General features: G+C 36.2%; 1 protein-coding gene and 2 pseudogenes across 1 annotated transcript; 2 read left to right on the top strand and 1 right to left on the bottom strand.

Moving 5' to 3' along the window:
• Positions 1-7,713: 7,713 nt before the first annotated feature.
• LOC103542450 (olfactory receptor 9G19-like) lies at positions 7,714-8,648 on the top strand (annotated as a pseudogene).
• An 8,113-nt stretch (positions 8,649-16,761) lies between these two features.
• On the top strand, positions 16,762-17,700 carry LOC103542451 (olfactory receptor 9G4). The gene has a single exon (XM_008509392.1). The coding sequence runs from the start codon at positions 16,762-16,764 to the stop codon at positions 17,698-17,700; it is 939 nt and encodes a 312-aa protein (XP_008507614.1).
• Positions 17,701-19,281: 1,581 nt separating this feature from the next.
• On the bottom strand, positions 19,282-20,228 carry LOC103542452 (olfactory receptor 9G19-like; annotated as a pseudogene).
• Between the last annotated feature and the right edge of the window lie 4,127 nt (positions 20,229-24,355).

The raw sequence follows: 24,355 nt of genomic DNA, 5'->3' as shown, positions 1-24,355 counted from the left end.
CCTGCAAAGGTAAAACTTAGACCTCAGAAAAGGGGTTTCTGTTCAACAAAATTCAGAAGACTCTCCTTTGCCTCTCTGCCACATGGAGCTGGGACCCAGGTGTCTGAGGCTGGTATCTTTGAGGTGATGTAATAAGCCTGGTTCAAACAGTGTAGGAACAACTGAAAACTGGAATGAAATGCTCCTACTGGAGCAAAACTGCTACACTCTGACTGGAGAAGAATTTCTAGGATGACTCTGAGAGGACCAGGTAGTAAAAACAGAAAGGAGCAAGTCTTTTAACCCTCTTCATGCTCTCCAGCTTCCTTGCACCCTTTGCGGGTAGAATCTTTCAGGAGGCTAGTGGCAAGGAAGGAATGTGGTTTACAAAGTCCCAACCAAAGCATTCTAGAGCAGAGTATAAAATGAATTTGAAGCTAAACAATAGTAGCTTATTAACTGGCACATGCTCCAACCAACTGGTTAATTTTTACCAAATTTTAACCAGAAATAAATATCTCCTTCATTGTGTAAGCTTGGTCAGACATGTCTACAATTCCCTTATTTCCCTTGACAACATCTAACACTCACTTCTTTTTCCCATCACAGTATCCTTTTTACATAAATCTATAATTACATCTCATACATTTTATTCTACTTTTTTGATGATAGGTGCTTGTTTCTCCCACTAGGTTGTTCTTTCCTTGAGGGCAGGGCCAAACCTTTTTTATTACTTATTCTCAGTGACTGGGGTATTATAGATATGGAGGATATTATAATAGTTAAGAGAACATGTTTTGGAGATGAGAATCTGGATTTGAAATTTGTCTATCTTTGAAAGGCATTTGATGTGTGACCCAGCACAATTCATTCGTAACTATTCCTAGTCTTCCACTTACCTCAACTATAAAATATTCCTGTGGCTATTTTAGTAATTTTACCCACCAGATCTCTAATGATTATATGCTTCCTCATAGTTGCAACTCTCTAGGATTCCTTTATTTTCCTTGAAATCAAGAAACCCAATTTTGTGGCAGCATATCTGACTGTCATTTCCAGCCTACTGAGAACAGTCACGCAGAGATTTTCAATGATCTTCTCACAAATGCATTTCCTTTGCTTTAAGAAAGGAATGTCCTTTGGCCTCTTTCAAGTGGTATGTTTAGAGCACTGGTTCTCAGTGTGTAATATAGGGATCTTTGGATCTTCTTGAGACACTTTCAAGGGGTCCACAATCTGAAAACTATTTTCACAATAATCTGAGATATTACAGATATTGGCCTCACATGTCACATTGAAATTAACTTAAAAATACTACTTGTGATCTGGTATACTATCAAAGAAGAGTATTACAATTATCTGAAAAGAGTATTTGAATTGTCTTCTGTTTTCTAGCTGCATATCTGTTTAAGGCTGAGTTTTGTTCCTATACATCAACCAGAGCAACATAACTCAATACATGGAATTCAGAAATATGTGTAAGGATTCAACTGTCTTGTATAAGCCAGAAATTTTTAAAAATTGCAAAAGTATATAACAGTGTCATTCTGCTTACAATATATTTTTGGTATGGAAATATAGCTATTTGTATTTATTAATCGATTATCCATGTTAAAATGTAGTGGGTTTATTATTATTTTAAATGAGTTAATAGAAAATTTTAAAATGTCTTTTTTATTTCTGAAATGGTATTGATAGATGTAACTTACATGAACAAAAACTCTTTGGGTCCCCACTACTTCTTAATAGTGTAAAGCTTGCTGAGATCAAAAGATTTGAGAACTGCAGGTTTAACAAATGGGTAAGTAGGTTGCACATAATTGATCTACACCAACATGCCTGTTTCTCTAATATTTCAAATCCTTCCTTTACAAAGGATGGAAGGGATGGTATTGCATCTCATTTATATTGATTATAGGCATCTGCTGAGGTTTTCTCTTGGTTTGTCTTCCTTAGTTCCATTTCCTTAGTACCCATTCCCCACAAGCTCCTCAGACCCTGACAATCAGCACAATCCTACCTAAGGTATATACACATGTTCTCCTAAAGCAGTCTTTTCACTCCACATCTGAATTATGCTTGTATCTAACTCTCTCTTGGTCCTGGAAGCAAAGAGGGTTGTTGAGGGTAGGGACAGAGAAAATACTGATATTTCCTGCAAGATAACTGCCCCTACAAAGTCAATAAAAGATTTTTTTCCCCTGAGAGAGAGGAGACTGACTGTTTTCAAGGACAAGGAAATTTCAGAGATATTTGGGTGTTCAAAGTTTTCATCAAGTCCTATATGTATATCATTTCCCAAATATCTCTCAGATCTAACCATTTATTGTGAAATATATTGCTATCATCCAGTCCAAAAAATAGTCATCTGAACCTCCCTACCTTCACATATCTATTTTTTTTCCTGAGGAAGATTGTCCCTAAGCTAACATCTGTGCCAATCTTTCACAATTTTATATGTGGGATGCTGCCACAGCATGGCTTGATGAGTGGTGTGTAGGTCTGCAGCTGATATCTGAACCAAAGTGGCATGCATGAAATTAACCACTACACCACCAGAGTGGCCCCTCATACTTCTATTTTTCACATTATAAAGTTTTATTTGAATTTTATTTGACCACAGCACGCATCTGATTAAAGCCCCTCAGTGTGTCCCCAGTGCACTTAGGATATACTCTGAATCATTAACATGTACACCCAGTCTCTATGCTGTCTGATCTTGCTCACCTCTCCTACCTAATTCAGTGTGGCCGTATTTATCTCTCCAGGGTCCAGGCACTCTTAGCTTCGTTCCCTTCCTCAAATCCACAGTGCTTTTCTCAACTGGCAACTTTGCATTTTCTGTAACCTCTACAAGACTACTCTCCATACCCTCCCTACAGCTGCCACCCCTACCTTCATCACTCACTATGACTAGTGATCTCTTATTGTCATTCAGTTCTCAGTTTAATATAACCTCTGTAGATAAAGTTTCCCTAAGGTCCCACACTATGCCAAATCTTGTAATAAAATCTTGTGAAATTTTAATATTATGACTCTGCAATACTAGTCCTAATTTATAAATTTATATAATCATGTTATTATGTCACCCATGAGGCCATAAATTCCACAAGGGCAAGCACTGTATCCCCTTCTCTGTATTTTATTTTTATTTCTGCTTTCACTTGTTTTTTGATTTTTTCACTGACATTTATTAAAAGCTTTATGTATGTTAACTCATTCAATCTTCAAAAAGACTTTATGAGGAAGGCAAGTTATTTCCATTTTATAGATAAGAAAACTGAGGCTTGGTGAGTTTCAGTGCACTGCTCTTGATCACAAAACTAGTGAGTACTAGACCTGGGGTTCACTCTTAGAGAGTCTCTGTCATAGCTTGCCTCTTGACAATAACTAAGCTCTGCTATGACCTTACCTTGCCTCCCAGTTTTTTCTCCCTCAACTACTAACTCCGTGCTGGGTACCTAGACATTGTGTGAGAGATATGTTTTGAATGTACAAATATAATCAAGGACTGAAGTAGAAATGAAGCCTGATCTAACCATATGACTTTGGTTCTGTCTCTCAAATTTCTCAAATTCTATGTCTCAATGCCTTGTTTGTGAAATGGGCACTTTTTATTAAGTGATAGTCAATATGTCTCAGTACTAAAGTCCTATGGCCTTTTCATTATCATTATTATCACTAGGGACTGCAAATAATTCTTGAGCATCCACTGTGTGCTGATTATCATGTTGGTTATTCCTTTTGTAGGTTTTTCTTTTTATCTCAAATGGATGAATGAAACTCACAAAGCAAAAGGGTTTTAGGTATTAATTTGACCAATTATATTCATGATCAATGGTTTCTCCCTACTGCATTCCACAAAGATAAGTGAGCATTATAATTGGTCACTTGGCACCAGAAAAGCACATAAGATCGTCTATGCTTTTAGTAGCATATGCCAAAGGGATGATCAGGCTTATATGTTCTCCAACATCATCACCATTGGAAATAGGGTTCCTGTGGAGTGAATAGAAGGCACTTTTTATTCCAAGGTAAGTAAGAAATTCTAAACTTGAGTTGAAATTCAAATGAAATGACTCTTTTTGTTCATGAAGTATTTTGTTAAAGCAACCAGAGGAAAAAGTTCAGTAAATCACAATAGGGACAAAAGACAAAACAAGGGACAAAAGACAAAACAAGTTTTTTAATTTTTCTCTCTCTTTTTTTTTTTTTTTTGCTGGGAAACATTTGCCCTGAGCTAACACCTGTTGCCAGTCTTCCTCTTTTCTTTTTTTTTTTTAATATGAGCTGCCACAACAGCATGGCCGCTGATAGACAAGTGCTGTGGTTCCATGTCCGGGAACCAAACCTGGGCAGCTGAAACAGAGCACACCAAACTTTAACCACTAGGCAATCAGGGCTGACCTCAAAACAATTCATAATGATATCAAACCGTGACATAATTCTACTTTGTGAGATAGAATGAAGTTTTCTTCTTATAATTGTATTTGATAAGGGAAGCTGAAATGTCTCCACATGCACTTTCTTCCAGCCTTATTTAATCTTTCAATGAAACAGGCAATTGGATGTGCACTTGATGGATGTTTTCATTCTCATATATCCTCTAAAGCTGTGTGTGGCCCACCATTGTCTCTTCTGTTATCTTTCAGGAAGCCTACTAGTCCTTAGAGTAGGTCAAGTATAGAAAAAATAAAATAACGAAATATTTTCATGAACTTAAAATGTTTTTTATTCTATGACAGGCATTGCATGGGGCAAGAGCTCCTTAAGAGAAGGAATGCAAATATAATACAAAATATAGAGATATAGATACAAATCTTTGGGACCATACTGTACACTTCTAATTAATACGTTACTCAAGAAGTATCTGATTAACATATCAAACTGAATGACAGAAATGGTAGGTGAGTTATGCCTGGAGAAGAATGAGAGATCACTGAGAGTTAAGTGAGCAACCACTCCCAGAGGCATCTATGTCTTAAAAAGGCCTCTGAGTGAAGGAAGATGTGTGGCGGATGGGGGAGGAGATATGTTTTGTGGGAGAAGGGTCTCAGGGCCCCTCCAGTCTAAGAAAGTATGCAGCCAGCCTTAAGGCTCCAAATTACTGGCAAGTAAATGTAGCTGAAAAAAACTCTGTTTTGTGTCTACATATATAACAATACCATTTAATATGTTATACATTTTTTTTCCAGTCATTGTCTTTACAAGAAATCTTGGAAGAAATAATTTCAGGTTTGTATCAAAAGTGGTAATATATTGTCAAACTTTTTGGTTGGTTTGCTTGTCCTTTTCATGCTACTAATTGTATATATGGGCTGCTAGAAAGTTTTGATCAGATCTGTGGTCTTCACAGAGCCATGGATTGGACTAATCGATTCAAAACAGGTTTATCCTTGCTTCCATTTTATGTCCATGGCTTGTTTTTCCTTTTCACATTTCCTTAATTTATGTTGCTTACCTGTGTTTTATCTCTCACACCAAGATAACTTTAACCCTTTTTTTTTGAAAATCATTAATATACACATTCAAACACATATATAATCACACTTAAGTTTTTAAAATTATTTAATAACTGTAGAGGAAAACAAGACATTAGGTAAGAAGTATGTCTTGCAATTTTCATTCCCAGTTGTAATTCTGTGAAGAAACCCAGCAATTGCCCAACTTGGGTAAAATCCACATATTAAATAAGAAGTTTCTGCATGAGAACACATGAAACTCTAGGGAGTTGATAGCATAGGTACAATTGGAAATCCCTGGGAGGTAAAGTAAATATATCTGACTCACAGAGTACAGAGATTAAGAAATCACAGACAATGCAATATACAGTTTTAACTTCTGGTTTTCACAGTGGTTAATCACATCTGTGATCTCAAAAAGGCCACTGAACTAAGAAAACTAGGTGAGAAAATAGAGCTTGGGAGGTTATAATTTTATTTAAAGATGGTAGCAGCCAATTAAGATCAAATCCAGATCTTTTGGTTCTTAGTCTCAAGCTGCTTCCCACAATTTGACAAAAATGACCTTAGCATCTGACACCCTTGAAATTCTAAAGGAATTGAAAGTTCACTTATTCCGATCTTCTTTTCGGTTATTGTGAAGAATTTCTACTTTGATGATAACTATAACATTAATATATATTTTAGAGTTAAAAATTATAGATTTTTAACATCAAATAGATACAGTTCCAAGAGAGCAATTCTTTATTTTTCTAGCTCAATTTTAAGTCCATAGCCAAGCATATGACCAAGATTAAATTTTTGTTTTTGTGTTTGTTTTCTCCCCTAGCAGAGAAGATTTTAAAGTCTTGGATCTAATAGCAGAATTATTACATCCCCTGTCAATTCAGACCCCTGACAATCAACATTCAGCACTGTTTTGATTTTAGTAAGGTATAGTAGGGACCCCTTGGATGTAATGTAGACAAACAGAAAGGATGCTTCCCTCAATGCTGGCAATAATTCTGTCTCCGTCTTCTACCTTCAAGGAAAAGAAGATTGTTAGTGGTTGAGGTCCATAACTTCCTGTATTAACAAAATACCAAAAACATAGTGGCTTAAAACTATAGAAATTTATTCCCTCACAGTTCTGGAGGTTAAAATTACAAACTCATGTTACTGAACCAAAATCAAAGTGTTGGAGGTTCGCACTCCATCCAGAATCTCCAGTGGAGAATCCATTCCTTGCTTCCTCTGGCTTCTTGAGGAAGCCAATCTCTGCTTCTGAGTTTCCATTGTCTTATCCTCTTGTGCTCGTGTGTCTGTAGTCAAATCTCCCTCTGCTTCCCTCATATAAAAATATTTGAGATTGCATTTTGGCCTCATCTAATCTACCCATCTCAAGATTCTTAATTTAATAACGTTTTTCCCATATGACGTAATATGCACAGGTTTCAGGAATTAGAACTTGGATATCTATAGGGGACATTATTCAGCCTACCGTGTTTCCTAAAATCATTCAGTTTGGGCAGTTTAGGTTTTTTGGTTTCTTTCTTTTTAAAAATCTTGATTCTATAGGAAATTCAACCTCATTATGAACACAATTATCCATTAATTAATTTGAATACTTCCATTCACTGAACATTGAGCGTCATACAGGTAGCTATTGTCTCAAATTGCTATTATCTTTGTAAATCTATTATATTATTCAAGTTAACATTTTCAACACTATGTAAAGCTATGTTCTTTGTTTTGTTGTTGAAAAGTTGAAGAAGATATAAATATTATCTTTGTAGAAATTAAAGTAAAATGCACTTTTAAATATATTCCAATATATAGTTAAAATAATATAGATGTGCTACCATATGTAATTCTCTGGGAAAAGACAAAAAGATTCCCAGACCTGAAGAGAAGTTAGTGCATCTTTTCAAATCCTCTTTTTCATATCTTCCACTTGGCTTTCAATCACCCTTTATGCAAGTGGAAAAGAAGATATACAAATCGCTCCTTCAAACAGTAAGAAAATTAGTTTAAAAATATAAGGTGACACACACTATGTTATGTTCATAATAACTCGTCTCTCACAGCAGCATAGAAAGATTTCCCAGTTATCCAACAACAATAATAACCAGTTCAGCATAAACATCTCTCACAATTGACAATGTAAACACAGCAGTTGGATTTTTCAATCATGTAAAATGGCAAATGACAGGGGAGCTGATATACTGGTATCTTAAATCATGATTTATTCATTAATCTTGTCACAGAAAAGGAGCATAGAAACCCAAAAACGATGGATGAGAAAAATTTCACCAAAGTGAAAGAGTTCATACTTTTGGGGTTCACAGCGGATTTGCGGTTACAGAGAGTGCTCTTTCTTATCTTCCTTATCATTTACATCCTCAGTCTCTTTGGGAACATCACTCTGGTTTCTCTGATCTGTGCTGATTCTCGGCTCCACACACCCATGTATTTCTTCATTGGAAACCTGTCATTCTTGGATCTGTGGTACTCTTCTGTCTATGCCCCCAAAATTCTGATGACCTGCATCTCTGATGACAAAAGCATCTCGTTTGCTGACTGCCTAGCTCAGTTCTTCTTCTCAGCTGGTCTGCCTTATAGTGAATGTTATCTTTTGGCTGCCATGGCTTATGACCGCTATGTGGCCATCTCTAAGCCCTTGATTTATTCCCAGGCTATGTCTGAAAGTTTATGTGCCAGTCTTGTTGCAACTTCATACATAGGTGGCTTTCTTAATTCAACCATCATCACTAGTGAGACATTTACCCTGAGCTTCTGTGGCAACAACATCATTGATGATTTCTTCTGTGATCTGCCCCCACTTGTAAAGTTGGCCTGTGATATGAAGGAGAGCTACCAGGCTGTGCTCTATTTCATACTTGCCTCCAATGTCATCACTCCTTCCATGCTCATTATTGCCTCCTACCTCTTCATTATTGCTGCCATCTTAAACATCCTCTCCACCCAAGGGCGCCTCAAGGCCTCTCCACTTGTAGCTCTCACTTGACAGCTGTCACCTTGTACTATGGTTCAATTCTCTTCATTTACTCCCGACCAAGTACTAGCTATGCATTGGAAAGGGACAAAGTTGTGTCGGTGTTCTATACTGTGGTGATTCCAATGTTGAATCCCTTGATCTATAGCTTAAGGAATAAAGATGTTAAAAAAGCCCTGAATAAAATGTTAGACTCAGTAAACTCTTTTTAAATGAAAACATTTGGTGAACAATGGCTATATGTTATTTCACAGATGATCTTCCTGTTAATATTATCAGCCTGTAATCTCAGAAATACATAAAATAGAAAAAAAATCTTTGGATAATGTTGAAATATCAGTCTGTGTTGTTTTTTCAGTTTGCACTAATGTCTTTGAATGTATTTTTAAAATAAATGAGCCTGAGGCATTTGAAAAAAACTGCTTTGTCTGCTATCTTGAAATAAAGTCTATAAAATTACTGAGATTTAAGAAGCTTGAAAGACAGCACTTGTTGTTTTTTGCAATATTCACTTGCAGTTCATAAGTTGCTTGCATGTATAATATTGTAATCTATAGATAGGAATAAGAGACTCGGTGATGGAATCATTGCCTTGTTTATGTGGATTAAATGACTTCCTTCAAATCATGTAGTTCATAGGTGAGGAAAATAGGAATGCAAACCCAGAACATCTGACTCCAAATTCTCTTACCCAATTTGTTGGGAGACAGAGTCAATTAGGAGGTTGTAAGTAAATTTCTACTGTAAAATGTCCTTGGAAATAAATTTATTTTTTTCTTTCTGACTCTCATTTCTTGGTTACCATCATACAAATATTTCCTTGATAATAAATAGAGAAAGTAACAAGTATCTTTACAAAAGTCACTCTTAACTTTTCAATAAATGGGTATTTTCTCCCTAAATTAAAGAACTAAGGGCAAAAATATAGCAGTTATATGAAATAGATAGAAATGGAGATCGAGATAGGAATAGATGGATAAGTAGAGAGATAAATTTCAGAAAGTTTTACTTCTAGGATAACTTTCAAAATGGAAATGTCTATGAGGTGAAGCAATGATTAATGACAATTAGGTTTCTAGGAATATTTATATTTCTTTACTTGTTAAGTGTTGTGTATGAATTAATGAAAAATTTGAGAATATTTGTTTTAATGCATTACATTTCCTAATTTTATTAGTCTTTCTACATGTAAAATATGGATTGCATAAACATTAATAAGCCCTAGTGTTGATAAGCAAGTATATTAAATTGCCTGGGCTACTGTAAAAACATACCACACATTGGGTCATGTAGATAACAGAAATTTATTTTCTGACAGTTCTGGAGGCTAAAAGGCCAAGATTCAAGTGCAGTCATGGTTGCTTTCTTCTGAGGCATCTTTCCTTAGTTTGCAGATGGCCAGTCTCTTACTGTGTCATGAAATGGTCTTTTCTCTGCTAACATCCATCCCTGGTGTCTCTTTGTGTCCGAATTTCCATTCCTTCTTTTTATAAAGGCAGCAATCAAGCTGCACACCCTAACCACCTGATTTTCATTTAATCACCTCTACAAAGACACTATCTCAAATACAGTCACATTCTGAGTTACTGGGCATTAGAGCATCAGTATATGAATTTCAGGGGGATATAATTCAATCTATAACATTGGGATTGATAGTTTCTTTATGAATGAGATAAGGGAGGATAGGCTAGAAGAGAGAGAGGAGCATATGGCAAGGAAAAAAGTTATGGACTGTATGATACATTCTAGAACGTTGTAATTAGTGCAATTTGGAGAGTTTTTACCATCAGACACATTTAATGATTCTATTGTAACTTAGATCCCTTAAGAGAATGTACTTAATAAAATATTCCTAATTTCATCTTGTCATAATTAATATATGATCTCCATACTCCAAATGAACTCTAATTGAGTCTCTGGAGACTGAGATGCATATTTCTGGAATGCTCTATGGAAGGATTCACAAAGGGCTCTTGGGGAAATACATATATTGTGCCCAACAGAGCACACGAAAACATCAAAGGGGAGGAAAAAGTGTGTTACTTCCAGGAGTGTCCTTCCTGACCAAGGGTAAGAAATTGCGATCAAGGAAAGCTATATTGTTTGGTCTCTGTGACTTCAACTGTGATTAGAAGGGAGATACAGAGTCTGACCTGTCTCTCAAAGGATTGTTGTTATGCCAAACAGACACACACACACACACTCACACACACACACTCACACACTATCTTAAATAGGATTCCAACCTATAGTATACGTAACCCTCCTGTAGAAATCAAAATTCAGTGTGGTAGTTATGGTGGGTCATCATACATTCACTTACACAGTGGAGAAATTAAGAGGACAAAAGAGATGACATGCCTTTTCACTCTAGTGGTTGTGATATTCTGTGCTGTCCAAACTACTAAAGTATGGTATTTTCAGTTCTTTGTACTCATTTTTCGGTCCTAGAGGGACATATTCTTCCACAGAATTTAAGTGTTTCAGTGAAGGAAGCAGGGAACAGAGCTTCTGCAGGGGAACACACAGGTTGACAAGACGTTCTACACGGAATGCTTAGCATGATTGTCTCTGACATTTCCTGTGTCTTTTACTTTACATTCACATTTTAATTGCAATTTATTTCAAATTCAAAACGGATTTTACTCCATCTTTATGGTTATGAGTTTGATGCTTATGAATCTTCTCTTTATTCACTCCTCCTTTTTATTAATGATAACTACACTGAGCCAGGGATTTCCCTATCAGGGTAGATTAGTCCTGAATAGTTTGAGCTAGGTCAGTAGTAGACAATACTTTGGGAAAAATAGCTTCAAGGTACAAAGGTAGTTACCCATTTATTCATTATAGAAATATTTATTGAGTGCTAATTAGTTACTATAAACTGTTCTGTATGTTGGGAAACAGAAGTAAACAAAACAAAAAAATCGTGTTGCTCCATGGTTAATATATTCTGGTGGGGAGAAAATGGACAATAAATTTAATAAACAGGAATTAGATGATGACAATAGGTGTGGGAGAAAATAGAGCAGAGTCGAGAAGAAAAAGAAAGAAGGGGATTGTTGGTGGGAAGGGGGCATGGTATTTAAAATAGTGATGAGGCCGAGTCTTAGTCTGAAAATGATATTTGAATAGAACATAAAAGAGATGAGGGTGTCAGCCTAGCAAATAACCGGTAAATAGTTTTGCAGGCAGAGGAATAAACAATTCTGAAATCTTTGATACTGAGGCAGGATTGTCATTTTTGAGAAACAGTAAGAAAATCAGCAAAGCTGGAGCAGAATGAAGCAAGAGGTGAGTCTTAGGAGATTTGCACCTGCAGGTAATGGAGGGCTGGTACTTTGGAGGACCTTTAGGACATTGCATGGCACTTGACTTTAGCTTGGAATAAATTACAAGGATTTTAGTGTGGTTTTAAGAACAATCCTAAAGTTACTTGTGACAATATTTTTTGAAGGACCATACTGATTGAAATATTGAAAATAGGCTATAGAGGTACAAGTGTGTGGACCAGTTAGAAGGCTATCACAATATTCCTGGCAAAACCTGATGATCTCTTAGACCAGACTGGTAGTCGTGGAGGTGGTGAGAAGTGCTCAGATTCAGGATGTGTTTTGCAGGTAAGGATGCCAGGATTTCTTGGAAGATTGAAGAAGAGGTAGAAGAGAGTAGGTTGTTTCCTAATTTGTGACTTGAGAAACTGGAAAAGTAGGTTTATTACCTGATATGATAAATGAGCAGATTGATCAATTTTGGGGAGTGAATATTGGGAATTCAACTGTAAACATGCAGAGTTTGAAATAATTATTACTCATCTCTTTTAATTATAGTGTTAGCACTGAAAAAAAACTTAGGCATCTTTTAGTGGTGGGATTTTTTTTTTAAAGATTGGCCCTGAGCTAACATCTGTTGACAATCTTCTTTTTTCTCCTTCTCCCCAAAGTGCCCCAGTATATAGGTGTATATTCTAGTTGCAGGTCCCTCTAGTTCTGCCATGTGGGATGCCACCTCATCACAGCTTGATCAGCAGTGCTAGGTCCAAGCCCAGGATCCAAACCACCAAAACCCTGGGCTGTTGAAGCTGAGTGCACGAACTTAACCACTCAGACATGGGGCCAGACCCCTGTGGTAGAATTTTTAATTGAGAATCATAATGACAAAATCTAATGATAGATTTCTGAGGATTTGTGAACCCTCTAAAATTGGGTGTGCTTATACATATCTACATTTTGGAGGTTGGGAGAAGAATCATTGCTTCTACCACATTCTTTAGGAGGTCTAGGATTCCAAAAGTTTAAGAGCCATTAAAATTTTAGATAAACAAAGGAACACTGTAGTTGGAGAATGTACACAAGCTCACATGATTGATTTTTAGGGAAATAAGTATGAACATGCAAATCTTATAGTGAAAAGGATGCTCCTGTCTTTGGTATATTCCATGTCTCCCTTTAACCAAGATAATGCCACAAATATCCAGAAATATATGCATACATAAGGATTGCTAATCTCTTCTAACACACTGCATTGTTGTAGCTGAGGTTTCTATTCTTATCTTTATGATAGATTTTACAAGAGATGCTAACAAACTGATAACCTAAAAGGTGGCTACTGGAAAAGGATTGACCAATTTTTTCATATGGATGAAATTAAGTTCAGAGAGGACCTGTGATGCTCTTAAAGTAACACTGGTGATTAAGCTTCAGCCTCCATCCTTATCACAAGACTCCTCAATCCAAGGCCAATGAACTGTTCACTTTCAAGCCTGACACTCCTTTGTCAAATTGCTTGCGTGTAGGTGACAAAAATATTAACTTTGAGGATTTTAGAAAGATTCTGAAATATATCATCCTTCTGGATTAAATTATTTCCTTGTAGAAAAGTGGCTTTCTCTTTTTTTCCCTGAAGCTCAGATTTTAGAAATAAGTCAGGTAGTATTTATGCTTTGGAGAGTAAAAGTAGATACCATCAGTTATGCATGTTTTCTGACCATGTTCTGAGATATGCATTTGATCTACATAGCACTGACACTTTTCTTACCTTTTAAAAGGTAAAGAAATGTGGCTTGGAGGTTGTTAAAGACTTTCCCAAGATTGAAGAACTACTACTGAGTGGAATCAAGATTTGACTGCAGGTACCATTTCAATTCTGTAATTATGCACATCTACTTATGTCAGACATGTTGGCTCTAACCTGGGTTTGTGCTCTTAGGTTTGTGATTAGCTGTTAGCTCAGTTGAGAGCTGGATGATGAAGAATGGATCCACTAACATGTCTGGGGGACAGCTTGTTGTCAGCTGGGGTCACAAAGAGAACACAGGCAGATGTCTCATTATTCAGCAAGCTAACTAAGGCTCATTTACATTGTGGTAGCAGGATTTGAAAAGTGAGAAGAGAAGTTTGCAAAGCCTCTTGAGACCCAGACTTTCGCATCTTCATAGCACTGTCTGTGCTGTAAACTATTGGCCACGACAAACCACAAAGCCATGGCTGACTCCAAGGTTAGAATCACAAAATCTAGTCTTGAAATCAAGGAATCAGTAAAGAACTGTAGTCTTTCTTTTGTCACATATCACATAGATTATTGGTTAGTGGTTAATTTAACTCTTTCTCTTTTAAAATTAGAGCTTTTGTACAAAATATAATGTGATGAATTTGAGATACAATTATATTTCACACAGAATTCAGAATGATAACTGTATCTTTCATTTAATTCTATGTTCTAAAGCTTTCATCAAATTGATTTATCCATTCCTTCCACGACTTTCTACTTTCTTGTGTAAAGATAGAGAGGCGATGCTTTCATTATCAACTTGTACTTTGAAAGGATCTTGTCTTTAAAACTTTTCTAGTATTTTGAGGTTAAATTCCTGTATAAATGCACATTCTTGGCTAGAAGAGAGGTTGAGACTGACAGTCTTTGAGTCCTGTCTATCAGGATACTGTCCCAGTTTATATGAGCCTTAGCAATTCTATTTCGAATTTTGAATGCCTCTTTTTTGTGCCTTTACCAGAGGACTGGTCTCAACGCATAGTAGACAACTGAAGATTTCAGAGACATTCCTGTTAAGAGGGAACTTTTCCTCCCTTTCAATCCATTCTCTGATCTGCACCCAAAGTAAACTTTAAAATGATAAATCTGACCATGTTACCTCCTCATAATAGCGATGGCTTCCATTTGAATTGGTTTGAATGTCAAAATCCTTAATAAGGTTTTCAGTAAGCTCTGTGATCTGGTAGCTCTTGTGGCTTATCCCTGGTTCCCTCCTCCATCTCAATCTTTGTTTAATCTCTCTCTGCTCCTTAAACTCGCCAGACTCTCTCTCAGGGGAGGGTTCTGTTTTGTGTTCTTTCTTCTCATGTAACTGCTTTCCTCTCTCTCTTTACCCTGACAATGGGCTAGCATTGGGCTCATTTTTCAGGTCTCATTTAAATATCTATTCTTCTGAGAAGAATTTGATCTTAGACCGGAAAATTTATTTTATCAGTTATTTGCCTCTTTAGAGGGTAGTAGTAGAGGAGTAGTAATTAGCTCTGTCCAGATATTTCATTTTTGCCCAAATCGTATTGTATTAAAAATGAACTTATTAAGTACCAGACATTTTTCCTTGTAAGGATGAGTGATAACATAGCAGAGAAAGTTCATAGTAACCACTGAGTTTATGGCTATAACCCACCATTTTATACATTATGAGTATAAAAACTATACATTTCTGCCAAGATAATTCTACTCAAGCTTCAGCATATTCAGAAAAAAGTTGTATTGTATAAATGAATAATAGGAAAGCATTATAACTGTGAAACACCCAGGATGTGTGAGGATATTATGAGGAAATCAATCATGTGAATAATATAGTTCGGTTGAAATACTAAATCAATGAGGAGGAGTGGTAAGAGAGACCTTTATAAAGGTAAGTTAGAGACAGCTTATAGAATCTTGTGTGTATGCATAAAGCATCTGTACTCTGTGTGCTATCAAGAAAAGATCCATTATATACTAGTGAAAAAATGGAATTGTATTCAGGACTCCAAGATGTTTTTACCAGAGTGCCATCAGTGAAGTCAGATCCTCTCTGAACATCATCACCTACATTTGAAAGGTTAAGGTACCTCACTAACGAATAAATGGTAACAGTAGAACTTGAGGTAGAAAACTTGGATTTGCAATCTAGTTACAACATTGGCTCTGGTTTAGCTCAAAGGCAAATATTTTAACCATTGAAGTAAACCACAGTCCTCTTGGTTTTAGCTTTCTCCCACTGCCTTAAACCTAGTGGGAAAGTCAGCTGACTACTAGGGCATCAGCCCTAATTCTGTAACGTTTTAAATTAGATACCACCTTTGCTTCTCTCTGAGAACTTTGGAATTTCAACTTGGAAGGATTCATGATGTTTGAATATGCTTGACACCAAAAACTGGTTCTTCCAAAAGGTCAGCATTCACTATCTTAAAAAAAAAGGCCTTAACTATGTATATAAATCTCACATCAACTAGAGAATTGTGAAAAAAAAGCAGTGTTTAATAAAAGAATTTTTTAATGCTCTTTTTAATAGGTAAAGAAATTCAGGTTGCCAGATGATTATAGGATTGCCTTAGCCAGGAGACCAAAAGAGCAAACAATTCACCTATAAAACACATATATTACTTAACAGTTGAGAACATGAGCATATATTCTAGGTAAATATAACCCTGGGTTGAAATACCAGCTCTGCTGTAGACTATTCTGTGATGTTGAAAATGTTTCTTAAACTTCATGAGGATCATAATAGTACCTACCTTATAAAGTTATGGAAAGGATTAAGTAGATGAAGTATAAGACTCAGGATACCATCTGTCCACAGTTGTAATATATTTTTCTATTTGTACTAATAGTAGCAGTAGTAGGACAATACATTGGTTTTTGTGTGACTACCAACATGATGCATGACCTATAAATTCTCAATAATACATGAAGGACACTCAATTTTTTTTGAGTGTTCCTTATGTACCAAATATTGAGCTACGTGTTTTCAGGCAGAGATTATGTATTCGATTAGACAACTTGTCAGGGGGCTTCATTGTTCTCATATGTTTGGGGAGACTAAGGGACTTACCTTGCATTAAACAATTAGTGAGTAAAAGTACTAATTCCAAGGTCAGATTATACTCCAATTCAAGCAGTTCCCAAGTAACAGTCTGAAATTATATCATCTTGGGTAATATTGGATAACAGTCCATAAGCCTCTAGTAATTGTTGACTTAATTGATATCTTTGTTTATTTCTTTCAATAGAAAAATACTAAACAGTTTTTTTTCTCATAATCTTTATCAGGCTTTCTCCTCTATTGATATGGAAGTCGGAAATCACACCACCCTGACTGAATTCATCTTGGTGGGCTTCTCAGCAAACCCCCAGTGGCAACTGATTCTATTTGGAATATTTCTGACACTCTACTTGATAACACTGTCAGGGAACATGACCCTGGTTATCTTAATCCATATTAATTCCCACCTGCACACACCTATGTATTTTTTCATCGGCAATCTGTCATTTTTGGATTTCTGGTACACCTCTGTGTATACTCCTAAAATCCTGGCCATTTGTATCTCAGAAGATAAGCGCATTTCCTTGGCTGGATGTGGAGCCCAGTTGTTCTTTTCTTGTGTTGTCGCCTACACTGAGTGCTATCTCCTAGCAGTCATGGCCTATGACCGCCACATGGCTATCTGTAATCCATTACTTTATTCAAGTACTATGTCCAGTTCTCTCTGTACCAGACTTGTTGCTGGCTCCTATGTAGGAGGGCTCTTGAATGCAATAGCCCATACTGCCAATACTTTCTGTCTGAGTTTCTGTGATGAAAATATCATTGATCACTTCTTCTGTGATGCACCACCATTGGTAAAAATGTCTTGTACAGAAACTCACGTCTATGAAAAAGTCCTTCTGGGTGTGGTGGGATTCACAGTCCTCTCCAGCATTCTTGCCATCCTGATTTCTTATTTCAACATACTTCTGGCTATCCTGAGGATCCAAACAGCCTCAGGAAGGTACAAGGCCTTCTCCACCTGTGCTTCTCACCTAGTTTCAGTCATGCTTTTCTATGGATCCTTGCTCTTCATGTATTCAAGGCCAAGTTCCAGCTACTCCCTGGAGAAAGACAAAGTGGCTGCTTTGTTCTACACTGTGGTCAACCCATTGCTCAATCCTCTCATCTATAGCATGAGAAACAAAGACGTCAAAGAGGCCTTCTGGAAAACCATGCAGACCCTAAGGCCACAGAGATGACGTTTGTAATTTTGCAGAATGCTCTAAAAGTATTTTCCAAACATTTGGTTATACACATATTTGAAAACGTTGCAATATTTCAAGTAAACTCAACAAACTCTGCCTAAAACAATGAAACATTGAGCAAACCACTTTTAATTGTTTATTATTATTTTGTTGTAATTACAAGATTTTAAACCTATAATATTGGATTGTTTCATGTCCCGCAATATTGATACTTTGTAATACTATATTTGTAAAATTTATCATCATTTCTTTGGGAGATTTGGGAAGAGAACATGAGAATTGGATGGTTTTCATGGGTATTGTTTGAATTTGAAGTTTGGAAAACAAGCTTTATGTTATGGGGAAAAAATATTTGGAATCATTAAAATAGTGGAAATTTTCTCAAGATTTTCCAATTACTTATTTTTTCATAAAGCAGTCCCTCCAAATTCCTTCATAAAGCTCTAATTGAGTAAATAGGAAAAAAATCTTTGTAAACTTTTTGCATTTTATATCAATTTAATATTAGGCGACACATTTAAGGGTTAAGATTACAAAAAAAAAAAAAACCCAAAAAATAAAAAACCAAAGGGACCAAAACACTTTTCTAAATGTTTGGAGAAAGATGTATCTTTATGGTTTTACCATCACCATAAAAGGAGTGATCTCTTCCACAGAGAATGCGTACTCTGCTATCATATCTTTCATTCCATAACACAACATATTTCCCATGAAACAAAAGAACATCAAGGGAATCAAACAAATCAGTAAGCAAAACCCCACTATATTCTAGACTCAATGCTTGTTTGTTTTTCTTTTTCCATCCACAGCTCAATATTCAGTACATGACAGGTTTAGCTGATATTTTTTCAATACTCTTTTTAACAAGACTGCAAATTAAGGATTATTAGTTACATTTGACAAATAATTTGTTTGAGACCAAGAAGGAAGAAGTTTGTTATTGAAATATTATAGCTATTGTTGTAATGAGCACAATTATAAAATGCACAAATTTAAATTTTAGAACAAATAATTGTAGCCATTTCACCATTTGTAATAAATCTGACATTTGTTATCTTTCTTTTCATCTGCATTTATTATCTAATATGTCACTACTCTCTTTCTTGCATCACAAAATACTTAACATTCCTTATTCTTCCATTACTACAAAAGTTCTGTGGGTATTGGACAAGAAGGATTTGTGGTATATTGCACAAATCTCAAGAATCCATATAAATTTTCTTGACATCCTCTACTGGCCATTATGTAGGGAAAAAAATAATTGGGTCACTCTTAGGGGATATATTTAAGTAGAATCCAATCCTTTGTGATCCCAGAAGTAACATATACATGTCTATTTTGCATTAAACTCTGATTCTGATTTCTAAAAAATATATCAATATTAAATTGAATCTATATTCTACAGTATAGACTATAGTTCAATCACTAAAACAAAACAAACTAATACAAAGAAATAGAATCTCTTTCATTGGATTTCTGTGAAAAGCAAAAAAAGTTTTTTTTAACCTAGTTCCCTAGCCTTTCATGGAAGCAGTCCATTTTCACTGAGCACTGATTTGAGTAATTTATGTTAATTTAGACTTCAGATTGTGTTAACCTGAAAAGTTTTTTCAGAGCTTATTTCACATCTTTATTCCTCAGACTGTAGATCATGGGGTTGAACATGGGAAACAGCACAGTATAAAATGTAGAAACCATTTTATCTCTCTCCAGGGAATAGCTGGGATTTGGGCAAGTGCAGATGTGGAACATAAAGCCACAGTACAAGGTGGCAGAGATCAGGTGGGACAACCATGTGGAGAAGGCTTTGTGGCAGCCCTGGGTGGAGTGGATCCTGAAGATGGGGGCAATGATGAAGAAGTAGGAGGCCAGTATGAGTATAGTAAGGGTAATGATGTTGGAGGCCAGGAAGAGGTACACTACAGCCTGGTAGCTCTCTTTCCCATCACATGCCAACTTCACCAAGGGTGGGACATCACAGAAAAAGTCATCAATGACATTGTCATCACAAAAATTCAAAGTGAATGTGTGGCTGGTGAGTATTATTGCGTTGAACAAAACCACCAGTATAGGAATATATAACAAAACAGATGCACAATCTCCTTGACATGGCCTCAGCATAAAGCAGGGATTTGGAAATGGCCACATAGCAGTCATAAGCCATGGCAGCCAACGGTAACTCTCACTCTACCCTAGCCCAGCAGAGAAGAAGAACTGAGCTACACCACCAGTAAAGGAGATGCTTTGTTTTCAGAGATGCAGGTCACTAGGATCCTTGGGGTGTAGACTGAAGAATACCAGAAACCTGGAAAAGACAGTTTCCCAGTCAAAAGATATATGGTCATGTGCAACAGAGAATAATTATAGATCAACATTATAAGGGTGGTATTTCCTATCACAGTCACAGAGTACATGCCAAGGAACACCACAAACAGGACCAGCTGCATCACAGAGTCTGTTGTGAAGCTCACCAGGATGAACTCTGTCAATGAGTGATTGCTTCTCTCCATGGCTATAGGGAATCTCACCTAAGAAAAGAGAAAATCAGAGTTCAGCTTGAATTGTTGTGCAAATAAATGAAAAAATATGTTAAATAAATGACATTGGATCACTGGTACACCTTGAAGTCTAAGAGTCAGCAATATAAGTGCTTAATTCAGAAGAGTTTGCATTTTGCAACAGACTCCTCAGAATTTACAATTATATGTTGTTAATAGATAGACTTAGGTACATATAAATTTTCAAGAGTTTATATGAACATACGTTGATTTGAATCAGGTAGTACCAAACCGAATGTGGTTAGGAGTCCTCCATGGACAGGAGCTAGAGGAGAGGTTTTTATAGAGAAATAGAAGCAAAACAAGGAAATTAATTGATTGGTTATAGCTCATGTGGTTGTCATATTTGGGAAAACTCAGATGGTTGTTTATGATTAGTTGTTCTTAAGTTTCATTTTCCCAGATTCACGTACAATGACTCTATCCTTAGGCACTTGTTTGCTTACATAGGCTACCAAAGCATAAGACCCATCTCACCGTAATGGCTTCCTTTCTAATGACTTTAATAATATTAAATTCAAAATTTCCCAAGACGATTATTATTTTTTTCCTTTAGGAATGACTGTTTCATTAAAGGAAAGATTAAATTATAATTTCTATTTTCTTGTACTTTGGTTGTCATCAGAATATCAAATGCTCTTTTGCTAAATGTGTGACATCTCAACTTCAAGTGTTATTTTTTTATATCTGAAAAACTAGACTCATCCATATTTTAAGAATAAAATATTTTTCTATCAGTGCTTCTATCTATTGAAACATCCTGCAGCTACTATAAATTCATATCTCATAATAATATCTGTAGACATAAGAAAATACTCAGGAGATTATGAGGAAAAAAGAGGACATTTACCAAGGTTTGGAAAAAATGTGTACAGAAGATAATATACAATGATGGAATCATAAAGTACCCAGAATTAACTGTATTTTATACATATTATACAGTAAAAATATATAAAAATACTCTAAAAAGCCAATTTTAAATATAAGTAATATACATAAATACACTACATAAATAATGTAGTACTGGAAATTTATACTTTATTTAAATTATTTATTGCTCTTATTATTAAGGACTTTAACCTTAATGAGAACAATTGGGCCAAAAATATATATCTTTAAATATGAAGATAAAGCCTCTAACATGTGAATTAGGTAATTCATCTAAAATTCTGAGCAAGACTGTCACTTCAATAGAATTCAAATATGCCTGCCCCAGAATCATTTATATCAGTTTCTGCATCCCTGGATGGTTAAATACCTGTAACCCTCAGGATTTCCTAGCTTAAGAAATAACTTAAATAGCAGTTAAAGAAAACTATCTGTTAACAAGTTGGGTATTATTTAATAAGATGGGGAATTGACTTAAGGCTGCAAGTCCCTGGTGAAAATGTCATCAGTCAGAATTTGCATTCTCATTCTCTCTTGAGTTGTGTAGAAGCTAATGTAAACATATGTGTACACATAAATTCCATATACTATATATTCATATGCGTACATCTGCATATTAAAGCATATAAGTTCAATGATGCTGATAATTTTCTTCTATATTGAAGACCTTTCCTTTGTCCTTCCAAATCCATACTCTACTCTTTTAAACTCCCCTTTGCTCCAGGATGCTAGTTGTGTTAACTGCATTAGGGGGCTCCTTTACTCTCCATCTATTTAATGGGTTTAGTCAGTGGTTGTAACTGGCAGGGAGGAGAGTGAGGTCATAATGTTTTTCCAAGGCCCCTTGCTTGCAGACATGCCACAGGTGGCTGCATCCCTGGACCTGGACCATAGCTCCTTCCAGGTGACCCTCTTTCAAAGCTCTCTCTCCAGTGCTAGTAAACTCTCTCTCTTCTTGCTCCTTCAGGGATAGAGGAAGAATATCTTTCAGAAGTTATTAGTTCTAGAATTATTACACGAGTTCGGGGGAATTCCGTGCACCATACATTTCTTTCTAATAATCCCTTTATTAATCCCTTCCCAAATTAGCCGTTTAGGTAAATGTCTGCTAGCTACTAGGTTTATATATGTTATTGGTCCTAGCAATAGTCCCAGAAGACATACATTCAAATGAAACTGGATTCTTCACATATTTGAAGATTAGATATAAACCCATAGTGGTGGGAAATGGGACACTATTTATCTATGACATCTAGTGGCATCCAACTTATTTAACTGGTTACCGATGGCATCATGGACTGAAGGATGAGTGAAGAGAAGACAGTGAGAGATCAACTTTCTGTGTCACAGAGGCATGCAAGTAGAACTTATAAATATCCTGAGGTGAGTTGGCTCCTGCCCAAATTTATACCTCTGGCTAACCTGCAGAAAAAGGAAACAGGCAGCAAAGAAGTTTAAATTACAGTTATGAAGGAGTCTTTATCTCCTGTTGTCCTTGATAAGCTGCATTTGAGGACCAATGCCATGACATCCCTGTCAACATTGAAAAGTTGCCTCCCCCCAAAAATGGTTAACCTTGGTAAGTATTTCATGGGAATAGAGGAGTTCTAACTGGATAGGAGCAAGGTTCTGAGATATAGGATAGGAGCATTTGGGCAGAGAAGGACAAATCTGAGAATTCTGAATCTCAAATCCTCCTAAGTCACTTTTGAAAAACAAAGAGTTTCTTCATCTCATATAAGGACTAAGGAATTCCCTTCAATGACAGCCTTTTATTGACAGCACCTGAGGTAGTAGCACATTCAAATATAATTCTCCTTAACACCAAGCCCCCACATTGCTTGTGGGCTTGTGGTGAAACTTAAAAATCAATATAGCCCAGATAGTGACATAGAAAACCTGATGTGGTAAGATTAAAAGGACCTCACCAATCGCTATTGACAAGAGAATGGGGAACATCGACAGGAAAGAATTCTAATAGCATGAGACCAAGGACATGGACATATTAAGTTTCATATAGCTAAATTTACTGACACAGGCACACTTACCAAGGATTTGGGATTTAATGTGATAGCTTGAATCCCTAGAATGATATTAATAATTCATGAGGCTGGTTAACTGAATCTTGAGTTCAAAGAAGCTGTCTGCAGTCATTGAGGTCAAAATCTCAAACCAACCTGCCATACTATTGGAGAAATCTGAAGGAAGATTGAGAAACTATAAATGATCCATTGTGTGTAATCTGCTCTACCACTGCCTAATCATCCTCCTCCTCACCTCCCACCTTGCTCATCCAAAGGCTCCAAGGACATTCATTTTACTAAGGCAGTAAGAAACTCACTGCTTAGGCAGTCATCAATATCCCTGTAAAACTAGGCAGACGCTACCACCAGTAAGCTAGTGATGATGGCACGAGAAGCTGCAGTGGCACTGGATCCCCAGAATGTCAGAAGTCACATTGTGATACATAACAGTTAGTCTCACACTACCAAGAAAAGTTTAAGTTAGCATTTTGCTGTGATAGTTTCTCTGAAGAGTTAACTACTGATTGGACAGGCTCCAAACTAACATATATATGTATCTTTTAGTCATAGAAATGTTAAAAGTGAAGGCTACTTTAGAGATGATCTGGGTGAGCACTTTCATTGTCTGGTGAACGAACTAATAAGTAGAGTGGGAATTGATCTCCTCTAGGTCAGGAAGTTAGTTAGGAGCACAACTTTGTCAAGAAGCCGGTCCTCATGATTGATTCTAAGTGCTATGCTACCTCTTCATGAAAAATAAATGAAACAAAGAAAGAAAGAAGAAAGAAAGAAAGAATATGGAGGAGGAAAAGAAAACTCCAATAGCTTTCACGTTGAAAGGGAATATTAAACATTTTTATAACTCATTAACTCATGACTCTTCCCAAAGGAAATCCATTAAAAAATAATTAAAAATATATACATATTCTAGCAGGATTTTAGAAACTTGTGATAGAGAAGTACAGGAGATTTTTTTGAAAAGAGAATCAGTGCTTCCTGGTACTTTATGATGGAGCCAGTAAGAGGAAGAAAATAGTTTTGAGCACACAAGGAAGCAGTGATACTTGTTCTCCCTTTCCTCTGTTTTGTTCTCTTTTCTTCCTAACTGTTTATCAATTTACCTGGATCTTTCCTCTGAGAGACACTTGATTGATACAATCTTCTGAATGGATAAAGCTA

Source organism: Equus przewalskii, chromosome 11 (assembly GCF_037783145.1).
Source record: "Equus przewalskii isolate Varuska chromosome 11, EquPr2, whole genome shotgun sequence".
Taxonomy (NCBI): Eukaryota; Metazoa; Chordata; class Mammalia; order Perissodactyla; family Equidae; genus Equus; species Equus przewalskii.
This window is presented reverse-complemented; position numbering and strand designations above follow the sequence as displayed.

Bases quoted from the DNA above. Each gene is read 5' to 3' on its own strand.
- LOC103542451 (XM_008509392.1), top strand. From the start codon at position 16,762: ATGGAAGTCGGAAATCACACCACCCTGACTGAATTCATCTTGGTGGGC.